The sequence below is a fragment of the Etheostoma spectabile genome, chromosome 7 (assembly GCF_008692095.1).
Source record: "Etheostoma spectabile isolate EspeVRDwgs_2016 chromosome 7, UIUC_Espe_1.0, whole genome shotgun sequence".
Classification (NCBI taxonomy): Eukaryota; Metazoa; Chordata; class Actinopteri; order Perciformes; family Percidae; genus Etheostoma; species Etheostoma spectabile.
In genome coordinates, this window is record NC_045739.1 from 15,028,086 (window position 1) to 15,039,490 (window position 11,405).

The following is an 11,405-nucleotide window of genomic DNA, read 5'->3' on the forward strand; positions in this document are numbered from 1 at the left end:
CTAGTTGCTCCAGAGGCGTGCAACCTCTGACATATATTGCAATTGTAAGTCGCTTTGAAGTCAGCTAAATGACATGTAAGGTAATAATGTTATGTAAAACCGCTGTAGAAAAAGTTCCAGTGCGTTTATCCATACAGAATTCCTTTTTCTTTTAAAATTAATTGAAGTCATAAAGACATTTCTTTTCTTTTTTTTAATATAACAGTTACTTTTGGACGTCTTGCTTTCCCAACAACAGCAGAAATGTAGCTATCTCTTGTGCAGTTGTCATAAATACCAACAGCGGAGCTGCAGAGTGACAAGTAAAAATCTGTCTCCCTCACAGGTTTTGCTGAAGTTGTTCAGTTATTGTGGGAAGGTGAAGATCAACAGGCAGCAGCTGGTCAAACCAGAGATGAACACACTCAACGTCATGCTGGGAACTCTAAACCTTGTGAGTGTTTCAGTGACTATGTAACTGTAGTCGGATTAGTGGGGAGGAAGGTTATTTGGATGCAGTTCAATTAATCAAATTAAAATTGTAGTGCACTCTTAACCAGCCTTTCATAATACAGTCTATTAGTTACTATAAGTGCTTTAGAAAGCTGTTTTAATGCCCTTTTCTCTCAGGCTTTAGTGGCAGAACAGGAGAGTAAGGACAGTGGTGGAGCCTCCATAGCGGAGCAAGTTCTGAGCATAATGGAGATCATTCTGGACGAAGCCAATGCCGAGATTTCAGAGGACAAGGTGAGCATCTAAAGCCAATTCACCCTTTTGAGTGAAGAAAAAACATTGACGCAATATTTTATGCTTGTGACTTGTTCGATTCAAACAGGGACTGGTTTGTCATTTGCAGGGTAACCTGCTGCTAACAGGAGACAAAGATCAGCTGGTCATGTTGTTAGACCAGATCAACACCCCATTTGTGCGCTCCAACCCCAGCGTGCTGCAGGGTCTGCTTCGCATCATCCCATACCTGTCCTTCGGTGAACTGGAGAAGATGAGGATTTTGGTGGAACGCTTCAAACCATGTTGCAGCTTTGACAAGTGGGCATCAGCTTTCACTGAAAAATATACACGTATTTCAAGTTTTTAAAAAGAATCCTGTTCAGGTCTTTAAAACTTAAAAAAAAATGTTTAAAAACTTTTCCGTGCAGAAACTAGAGTGAAGATAATTACCTCGTCTGAAAGTCCATGTTTTTTTATCCTCCGTGTCCTCCTTGGCTACTAACAACTGCGTGGAGGAGGGGGGGGGTGCACAGTCACAGTTTTGTCATTACTTAGAATTCCTCATGGAGGAGACAGTAACCAAGCTCTATGGCTTTAAATTCATAGGAACACTTTGTGTTTGTTACATTATCAAACCAGGCTGACCATTTCAGACTGACAAATGTGTGTGAACCATACTTCTTCTGAGTGTGTGGGTATTACAGTTTGTGATGAAGAAGAACTGATCCCTGGCTTTGTTTTATAAGGTACGACGATGAGCACAGTGCTGATGACAAAGTGTTTTTGGATTGCTTCTGTAAAATCGCTTCTGGAATCAAAAATAACAGCAATGGCCATCAGCTAAAAGATCTTATTCTCCAGAAAGGAATCACACAGAGTGCACTGGACTACATGAAGAAACATATCCCCAATGCCAAAAAGTAGGTATTCCCTCATCTTCATTTGCCCAAAGAGTCTTATCAATATTTTTTTTATATAATTAAATATATGTGCTTGATTGTCTGTACCACTCTCTTCTTGTTCTGCACTTTCATTAGTCTGGATGCTGATGTCTGGAAGAAGTTCCTCTCCAGACCAGCTCTACCTTTCATTCTCAGATTGCTCCGTGGTTTGGCTACCCAACATCCCCCCACACAGGTACTAAATATTATGAATGTGCCCATGAAAATAGTTCCCATATACGGAGCAGTAATTAGATAAACTCATTAGTACCAGCTCACAAACTTAACATCAACAATACCTTTTGTAAACAAACACACCTACCTACCTAACATGACTGGATGTCATCTTATCTTCTGTTCAGGTGCTGATAGGCACAGATTCAATAACCAACTTGCACAAGCTGGAGCAGGTATCCAGTGATGAAGGCATCGGCACGCTGGCGGAAAACCTTCTGGAGGCGCTGAGGGAGCACAGTGATGTCAACTTAAAGATTGATGCTGCCCGCAGAGAGACCAGATCTGAAAAGAAACGGATGGCCATGGCCATGAGACAGAAGGCCCTGGGAACACTGGGCATGACGGTACACTTTTCCTTTTTTATCTAACTTTTCCCCTTTTTTCTCTATTTTCTTCACTACCACTCTACTACTGTCACTTTGTTTCATTTACACATCCCAGTGTTGTTTATTGTTGTTTAATGTGTGGTTTGTGTTTGCCTTTCAGACCAATGAGAAGGGTCAGGTGGTGACCAAGACCTCACTGTTAAAGCAAATGGAGGAACTGATAGAGGAGCCGGGCTTGACCTGCTGTATCTGTAGAGAAGGTTACAAGTTCCAGGTACACATCCAGGATTATGAAAATTGCACTCTTTTAGTTTTTTGGTTAAACTATTTTACGCATCAGCTGCGACCAATAGTAGTTGTAGGTAGATACAATGAGATAAAAGCATTCTGAAGCACTGAGTAATGTGCACTGAATCAAGGTGTTTTCGGTCTTTGTCTCTTTTATCCTAGCCAACCAAAGTCCTGGGTATTTACACTTTCACGAAGCGTGTGGCCTTGGAGGATTTCGAAAACAAACCTCGGAAGCAACAGGGCTACAGCACTGTGTCACACTTTAACATAGTCCATTATGACTGCCATCTGGCAGCTGTCAGGTAACAACAAACACCATCATGTACCTGTTGATGTTTCGAGTGCCCTGTAAAAATGTTCCGCTGTAAACTGTTCTAATCTGACGTTTTTTTTATTTCCCTGGGGCAGGCTGGCTCGTGGGCGAGAGGAGTGGGAGAGTGCTGCTCTCCAGAACGCCAACACCAAGTGTAATGGGCTGCTTCCTGTGTGGGGGCCTCATGTGCCAGAATCAGCCTTTGCTACATGCTTAGCCAGGTAATATCATGCATCAGCCCACATACACTTGCACAAAGCAAAACACAGTAAAACATTCCCAAATGGATTTCTCTCTGGCACACAGGCACAACACATATCTGCAGGAGTGCACGGGCCAGCGGGAGCCAACGTACCAACTGAACATCCATGATACCAAACTGCTGTTCCTCCGCTTTGCTACCGAACAATCATTCAGTGTGGACACAGGCGGAGGAGGGCGAGAGAGCAACATCCACCTCATCCCCTACATCATCCACACTGTGCTCTACGTCCTCAACACGTATGTACCTAATTGATTTGAAAATGTGCAGCATCTAACCACAGAAATGACTCACTCATTCAATCTGTACCAATACCCAGATGCTAGATGACACAAACCAACATTCAGCTGGTATATTTCATGTATTTCCCTCATCTCAAACTCTGTCACTGCAGTACAAGGGCTACGTCCCGGGAGGAGAAGAACCTGCAGAGTTTCCAGGAGCAGCCATGTGAGAAATGGGTGGAGAGCTCGTACGAGGTTGAAGGGCCGCACTATTTTACCATCTTGGCCATGCACATCTTGCCGCCTGAACGCTGGAGGAGTTCACGTTTATACTTCCTCCGAAGACTACTGGTCAATGCACACGCCCGCAAGGTCTCGGCAGTCTGCACCAACAAGTAAGAAACTTATTTTGTATTTTTCTGTCCCGTTTTGATTTACAACATTTTTGTCCATATTAGTTAAATCCCTTCAATTTGGATCAAGTTGGGATTTGGGAACATCAAATGTACATTTTTGCTGCATGGGTGAGCTTTAAGGATGGCCGCCAACGGCAGTAATGAAGCCTGTTTTGAGCATTTCTGATATACCAGTGCTATGTGAAGCAAATCTGAGTAAAGAAAACCATACTGGATGCTGTGTACTGTATTTCGGATCATCATATCAAACTAAAAAAAATAATAATAATTTGTTGAAAAAAGCTCTTCTCTTTTTATTATCAGACTCACAGATAAAGCACCAAAGGAATATGCAGTGTATCGCTCGCCTCTTCTCTTCTGGGGCCTGGTGGATCTTGTCTATGACATGTTCAGGGTAAATGTACATTGTGATGCCACAAACATCATTCAGATGATATTCTACTATGTATGTTATGTTTTTTGTTGGCATGCTTTGATCGAGTGGGCCCTGATCAGTGTTGGTCATATCTTTTGTAAAAAATAAAAAAAAATTAGTTTAAAAAAAAAAACGCCTAAAAGGCAACTTCCTTTTCATATAGTGAAGTTTGAGACCTCTTTTCTTTGACATCAGTAGTACTCGCGTCATGTATGATAAAACATTTGTTTCCACTTCAGAAACTAAAACAATAGTGACTGAACTCCCTGCTTTTTTCACCACTTCTCTTTTTCTTCTCTTTGGCGGTACAGAAAGTACCCACCAGCAACACGGAAGGGGGCTGGTCCTTCTCGCTGGCAGAATATGTCCGTCACAACGACATGCCCATCTACGAGGCCTCAGAGCGCGTGCTCAGGGCCTTCCAGGACGAACTCATGCCCGCCGAGTCTTTGTCAGAATTCTGTGACGTTGTAGGTCAGTATACATACACACCTGATTAACTTCATAACCGCCCAATTATTAACAAAATGAATATGATTCTTCCGACAGCTTCAAAGAGATTATACTCAAAATCTGAATTTGGGAAAAGGGACAAATTAATTGGAGAGCTGGAATGGTCTCTGATGCAACTTTACTTACTTTCATTTGTGCTGTGTAGGTTCTCAGAAGTTGTGAGATGTGATGTGAATGTTATTAGGAAGCTTGACTTCATGTTTTTCTTCCAGGTCTCCTCGCTGAAATTGCAGACCCAGACCTCTTCCTGCAGGATTTGTTGAACTCTTTGCCCTAAAGGCCAACCTCAACCCTCACCCCTCCAACACACAACAGCCCTGCAAATAAAGTTGGAACACCTACCAACTGAAAGAAAAAAGAATTACAGAATTTCTCTTTTTACACACTGACACATGCCGAGTACACACACACACACAGAGTATACACCATGCCTCTTACTCACTTGCCTCCCCGATATGACCTCTTTAAATTAACTTTAAGCAGAAACTATCTGTTGTCTAAAAATCATCCACTTTTGGCAACATCTCTGTTACGTTAAACACCAAAAAAAACAATGCCGTAAAGGGGTAAACACTAAAATAGAATTTACGCTTTGCCCCTCTGATTCAGAAAGCTGCAGTCTAGAGTTTATGACTGACTTTCTCGCCAAGCTTGAAACGAGATCTGGGACTCTGAGACATTTTGTGTATTACTGCCAGAATGGCAAGCTGCAAGAATGTAATGTTAAAAAAACAAAAAACAATAGTTATTTGGTTGATGGGAAGAATTCGTGAATTCTGTTTTAGGTTGCAAAACTTTTTCGGCTTTCAACCCCCCCACCCCCTTAATATTAATAAATAATATAATGTTTGGGGATTTGACCCACTGCGTGTTAAGAGTGACATTTGATTTTATCTTGTTTTCCCTTTTGTTTCTTTGGTTGAAGTTTGTTTTTGGTCAGATCTTTTTAAATAGCCTAAGGTTTCCATGTCACATGGTTGCTAACCTGTCCTTTTCTCTGGGGCTCTTGCTGTTGGGTCTTCATGTAGGTTCAAACTGGAAATTGAGTGATGGACAGAAGTTTTGTTTTTTGATTTAGTATGTGTAAGGTTTCTTTTATCAATCTCAAAAGCAAAATGGGGAAAAGAACGAATAGTTTTTTTTGTTGTTGTTTTTTCCATAAAGTTCTGCCTTTATGACAGTGAACTTTGGACTTGTGAAAGATTCCATCTGTTGCAATGAAATATCAGACATGTCTAAATTAATAATAAAACAGACCTACATTATATCCTTTAACATTTTTTTCTTTGACTATTTATTTTGTTGTTCAGTTTGATTTCTTCCCCAGCAGTTTCTTTGTCAACACTCTTGTGTCAATCCCCAGAATAGATTTCTTGAAAGCCAAGTGCCGCTGAGTTTAATCTTCAGCGATTGATTTTCAACATGCAGACCGTTACTTTGGCGTCCCTGTACTTGAGTACATGCATGGTGTGAAGTACACCCAGTTTATTGTTAATTCGCCTATTCCCGCTGCTACAATGTTAAACTGTTGCTGAATGTCTGCTTTTTGAATTTAGCATATGATTAATAAAGCTGTAATAATTCCAAATCAGATCCAGGGTAACCTCTTCTGTCCTAGCTGCTGTTTACACAAATGTGTTGCTCCACAGACAGCATATTTGTTTTCAACTCGGCAAAGGCCAATTTCACTAAAGACTTTGACACAGTATAAACGTTATTGTGAAGTTCTGATGGCTGAATATTATTTAGGTTTTAGAGTATTGAGCATGATGGTTCACTGTCCTGACAATTGACTACATGACTACTGGGACACATACATAGAATGGAACGTTAATGCTAGTAACACCTATTCTTTTCCGTCTGTGACAAGTCAAAATGTCTGCTGTGACAATGAGCTATTTACGCTGCACAAAATTATAAACGCAACACTTATTTTTTCATTTTCCATGAGATTAACTCAAATATGTATGACAAAAGGTTTATTTCTCTCAAATATTGTTCACAAATCTGTTTAAATCTGTGTTAGTGAGCACTTCTCCTATGCAAAGATAATCATCAACCTCACAGGTGTGGCATATCAAGATGACAGCAGGATTATTACACAGGTGTTTTACTGTATTGGGTGGGGTGGGGTGGGGGGTCTGAAAATCAGTCGGTAAACAAAGTTTTATCACACAGCACAATGTGTAGAGCGTGTATTGGCATGCTGACTGTAGGAATGTCCACCAGAACTGTTGCCCGAGAATTGAATGTTCATTTCTCTCCCATAAGCAGTCCCTAAAAGTCGTTTCAGAGAATTTGGCAGTACATCCAACCGGCCTCACAATCGCAGACAACATGTAACCACACCAGCCCAGGACCTCCACATCCAGCATCTTCACCCTCACCCGGACAGTCAGAGCTGCAACAATCGGTCTGCATAACCGAAGAGTTTCTGCACAAACTGTCAGTAACGGCCTCAGGGAAGCTCATGTGCTTCCTAATCGGGTTCTCGACCTGACTGAAGTTCATTGTCGTAACCGACTCGAGTGGGAAGATAATCCCTTTCCATGGCGTCTGACATTTTGGAGAGGTGCGCTATTCACCGATGAATCCCGGTTTTCACTGTACAGGGCAGATGGCAGACATCGTGTGTGGCGTCGTGTGCGTGTGCAGGTTGCCGATGTCAACATCGTGGCGTGGATCGAGTGGACAATGAAGCGGTGGGGTTATGGTATGGGGAGGCGTTTTACTGACAGGTTGGAACAATATTTGAGAGAAATAAGCCTTTTGTGTACATGGAAAAAAAGTCTTGGATCTTTGAATTCAGCTCATAAAACAAAAGTGTGTTTATAATATAAATGAAATGTATTTTCAAGAGGCACAGAAAAGACGTGTGAAAAATGCATTGTTTTTAAGGGAGTTTATTTATTATACTTTCAAATTGGATTTTAGTTGTCTTAATTAGAAGAGTAAATGTGTGTAATGCGTAAAAACGGCAACATGCATTGCTTCTTGAATTTTCTGACAAATTCTAACTAATATGTCTGTTGTAGATGGGTAATCTGTTACTGAAGTGTTTGAATGGCCCTTATAATACCCTTGCATACCTTTCCCACTATCTGAGAGACAATAAAGCTGGTGTTAGGCCTGGCAATGTGAGACTACATGAAGGCCAGCAGAGGGCGTTATTCATTAAGCCAATGATAAAGTGAGAGCTGGAAATTGTAACCCCCTATTTCCCACTCCCTGTGAATCAAATACACCCCAAATATAATCAAAATAAACACATTAAATTTACTTTTGAAAATGGCTAGTCAATATAGTCTGTCATTTTTAATAGTAAATCATTTTTGACTCAAACTTAATGTGAGGAAAACAATGTCACTTTATTCTCAACTTGCATATGAAAGCCCATATTGCACATTTAGCACACTCTCAGCAACGTCTTATACTTAACTAAAAATAACCACTCCACACAATGCAAAAACATTTACAAAACAAAGTATGCATTGGCATACACATCTTCCCTTTATACAAAGGAATATCACTTTAGTTTTACAACCTCAACAACATGGTGTTCAGGTGACCCGTTTCAATAAGTACTAAGGCTTAAGGCATACAATGCACATTTTAAGGCCCATTTGTAAACAATATGTTTACAGGATAAATGGTATAAATTTACCATCTTTTCAACATTTTCCACAAACTGAAGTGAAAACGGTGGCGGCGCTTTAAACAACTGCGGCCCGGAGGCTCTCTCTAAACTGCATGTCGTTGCATTGTACCTGTACATGTGTCATGACAATAAAGTTGAATCTAATCTAATCTAAAAACACCTAAGAGAACACAAGAATTAAAGTCCTTTTTCATCTGAAGAGTGTTTTCTATTTGGAGCTTCTTCTTGACAATGTTCTGTACTAAGAAACATGTAGTCATAGTCTTTATGTGTATGTCCAGTGTCATCTCTTACTGGCAGCACAGCGGCGTCACGTCCTCAGCAGCTGAGGGGAACAGCCGCATGGCCTCTCTGGAGGATTTGGTGTAGCCATTATGGAAAATCAAGGCTTTCTTTACTGTGAAGAAGTTGACCGTCTTGTCCCACACATCAGAGCTGGACACCCCGGTGTTGAGTTGGCTCTCCAGTGCTGAGCGGAGCCTCACTGCTCTGTCTGTGCATTTCCTCTCTAAAACCATCACCTTACACATGCTGAAGAGAAAAAAAAAAAAAGAAACATCAGATTAATGCTGGATACCCAGACAAAACACCAGTTGAAGTTTTACTTACAGAATCCTAAAGAGTAAAAAGGCTGGTATGTTCACCCAAGGAGGTGAATGGAGTTTTGTTTGTGGTGCTCCCAGCATTGAAAAATTACAAAACTTATCTATCTATAATTAGTGTTCCTGTTACTCTGGATACTCCACATGCCAGTTTTTATTGTTAATAATCCCTGTTGTTAGTGTGATCTGGGTGCTGAAATTCACCTCCATTGTCTTGGAGTGGAGGCAGAAGTCTCAGAAACTAGTCAAATAAAACAAATAACAAATCTGCATTAGAGGTAAGTGGGTGAACTGAGCCTTTAACACATCACTTTGATCATCTGACAGACACTTCCATTCAATATTGGTGTGTTTTCTTTGAGTCAAATTCCTGTATCAAGTGGCAATCGTGGCCCTGATAGCTTAACAAAACCCTGCTAGTGAAAACCGACGCCCTGGTGACCTTGAATGAGACAAAAGTTCCAGGAAAAGAAATGAGTCAAATTAACTACTTCTGCAGATGAATTTTCTCTATTTGAGCTTACGTTGTGTGCTGATCCCTCATAGTGAATATGCAGTCAAATGGCGTCCAGTCAGTCCAGGCCTGTGTCTGCTACAAGAGGCGTTCAGAATTATGATTTTACCCACTACGACCTCCTTCCTTTATATACTTATACCAACTTTCCCATCGATTTAATGTGATGCTGGTTCTCAGTGTTTGGCCAATCACAAAGCAGCATTATGACAATAGGATGTGAATGAATTAGTTGAATTCATGTGGTACAATGGCCCCAATCTAAACAAACAGGAGGGAGGGGCCCTTTGCAGGTCTCTTGTCACTCAGCATCCTTGAAATTGTATCGACTGGGAGTGATATGTGGTGGGAATGTGCACGTAAAATGTCAGCCTGATGACGTCCTAAATGGAGAAGAAGGTTGTTGATATGACAACATGGTGGACAAATATGTTCAGTCTTAACCTGAATGGTGTCAGACCTGCTCTTCCACTTTTTATATAGAAATGTAGAACAAGTTGTACCTTCTAAATGTCGGCAATATGTAAAATCATTACAGGATTAATCACAACTGACAATAATATAGGTTCTCAGGTTGTTGTTACTTGTTAAAGTTTTGTCCTTAATGTGGTTTTTTTTTTCATGAGTCCACTTTTTACAACTTTTTATTTCATGCAACTGATCATTTTTAGGCCCAAACTGTGAAAACACACAAAGACAAACACACACACACACACACACACACACACACACACACACACACACACACACACACACACACACACACACACACACACACACACACACACACACACACACACTCTGTCCCTATTCTTCTCATTTAACTTTCTGTCTCTATTTCAGCCTCTCCAATTCTCACGGTGAGTGTCTCCCATGCTTGATTGGCTGACAATAGCGTACGGTCCGTCCAGATGGTCTGCCTGGAAGCACTGTGTTCCTGGGTGTGTGTGTTGGGAGGGGGGTTGGTCACTCAATCTTTGTTCGATGGGGCACACTTACTTTGTGCAGCCGGCCTCAGTGTCATTAACACTGAAGTGTGGGAAGCCTGGGACCACAGCGGCTCCCACGTTCCACACAGGCAGGAAGGGAGCGTGTGACTGAGACGTGGCCAGCGGCAGGCAGGTCAGCCAGCTCTGTGTGTGTGTGTGAGTGTGAGAGTGAGTGGGGGTGGGAAAGTGAATGAGAGTGTGGCTGTCTGTATAAGTATGTGAGGACTTGCCTGATGTGTGAACATGTGCTGGGAGTGTGGAGACTGTTAGGATGTTTACAGCTGAAGCAGTTTCCCACTCTAATGCTTCAAATGACACCTGCAATTAAATTATACAGGACAAACTGAATTCCAAAAACTTGACCACTGAGTCCTTTTAACAGACGTGTCAGAACTGATTTGTCATTGACACGTATTTAGAATGACAGCATCTGCACAGAAAATGAGCACAGAAATACTGCCTTTTACACAGTAAAACAGCAGGCTATGATAGTGTGAAGTTAAACCAGGAAGTTAGATCTCTTAAATTCACCTGATGTCATCTTGTCCACTCCAAAGCAGTGAGAAGAGAACATACAAAACAAAAATACAGAAATTTATCATGCGAAAGAAGAATGTATGTTGCTCTATTAAAACTGTGAGTGGGCCAAAATCCCACAGAAAGAATCCATACATTCTCTTTTTTTATCAGGTAGTTTTTATTTGTTTTATATTTAAAACTTACAGAGAAGCTCTTTTGTTATTCATCTCTGAGACATCTCAACTGTTGCACAGCTCCATGAGGAAAGTCTGCCGTGTCAAACTGGTGGAAGTGGCTGCATGTTGGCCCTTTTCTAATGGTTGGCCCTCTGTAACATCCACGTGTGCCTGGTGGCAGAGGCACTTTGTGCTCAATTATTGAGATGACATGAGACAGCGGCGTGCTTCCCTCTGGGGTCACCACTTTCCCATATCAACACAAGCACTGGGTCAGTCTCCCAGCTTCCCCCCCCCCCCC

The 11,405-nt window shown here is 41.4% G+C and overlaps 1 protein-coding gene across 11 annotated transcripts in view; it reads left to right on the plus strand.

The window, feature by feature from the left end:
- ubr4 (ubiquitin protein ligase E3 component n-recognin 4) overlaps positions 1 to 10,196 on the plus strand; it is a 65,124-nt gene extending 54,928 nt beyond the window's left edge. For 10 of the 11 annotated variants that reach the window (XM_032521594.1, XM_032521596.1, XM_032521599.1 and 7 more), the window contains 14 exons: positions 326 to 433; positions 610 to 726; positions 836 to 1,026; positions 1,455 to 1,628; positions 1,746 to 1,845; positions 2,012 to 2,230; positions 2,373 to 2,486; positions 2,663 to 2,805; positions 2,912 to 3,037; positions 3,123 to 3,317; positions 3,473 to 3,697; positions 4,022 to 4,112; positions 4,445 to 4,607; positions 4,859 to 6,237. In XM_032521594.1, the coding sequence (XP_032377485.1) occupies positions 326 to 433; positions 610 to 726; positions 836 to 1,026; positions 1,455 to 1,628; positions 1,746 to 1,845; positions 2,012 to 2,230; positions 2,373 to 2,486; positions 2,663 to 2,805; positions 2,912 to 3,037; positions 3,123 to 3,317; positions 3,473 to 3,697; positions 4,022 to 4,112; positions 4,445 to 4,607; positions 4,859 to 4,923 (2,031 nt within the window). In that variant the 3' untranslated portion in view covers positions 4,924 to 6,237. Of the gene's footprint in view, positions 1 to 325; positions 434 to 609; positions 727 to 835; positions 1,027 to 1,454; positions 1,629 to 1,745; positions 1,846 to 2,011; positions 2,231 to 2,372; positions 2,487 to 2,662; positions 2,806 to 2,911; positions 3,038 to 3,122; positions 3,318 to 3,472; positions 3,698 to 4,021; positions 4,113 to 4,444; positions 4,608 to 4,858; positions 6,238 to 10,120 lie in introns of those variants that run through there. The other variant, XM_032521595.1, reaches the window with a different exon arrangement.
- The last annotated feature ends 1,209 nt before the right edge of the window (positions 10,197 to 11,405 follow it).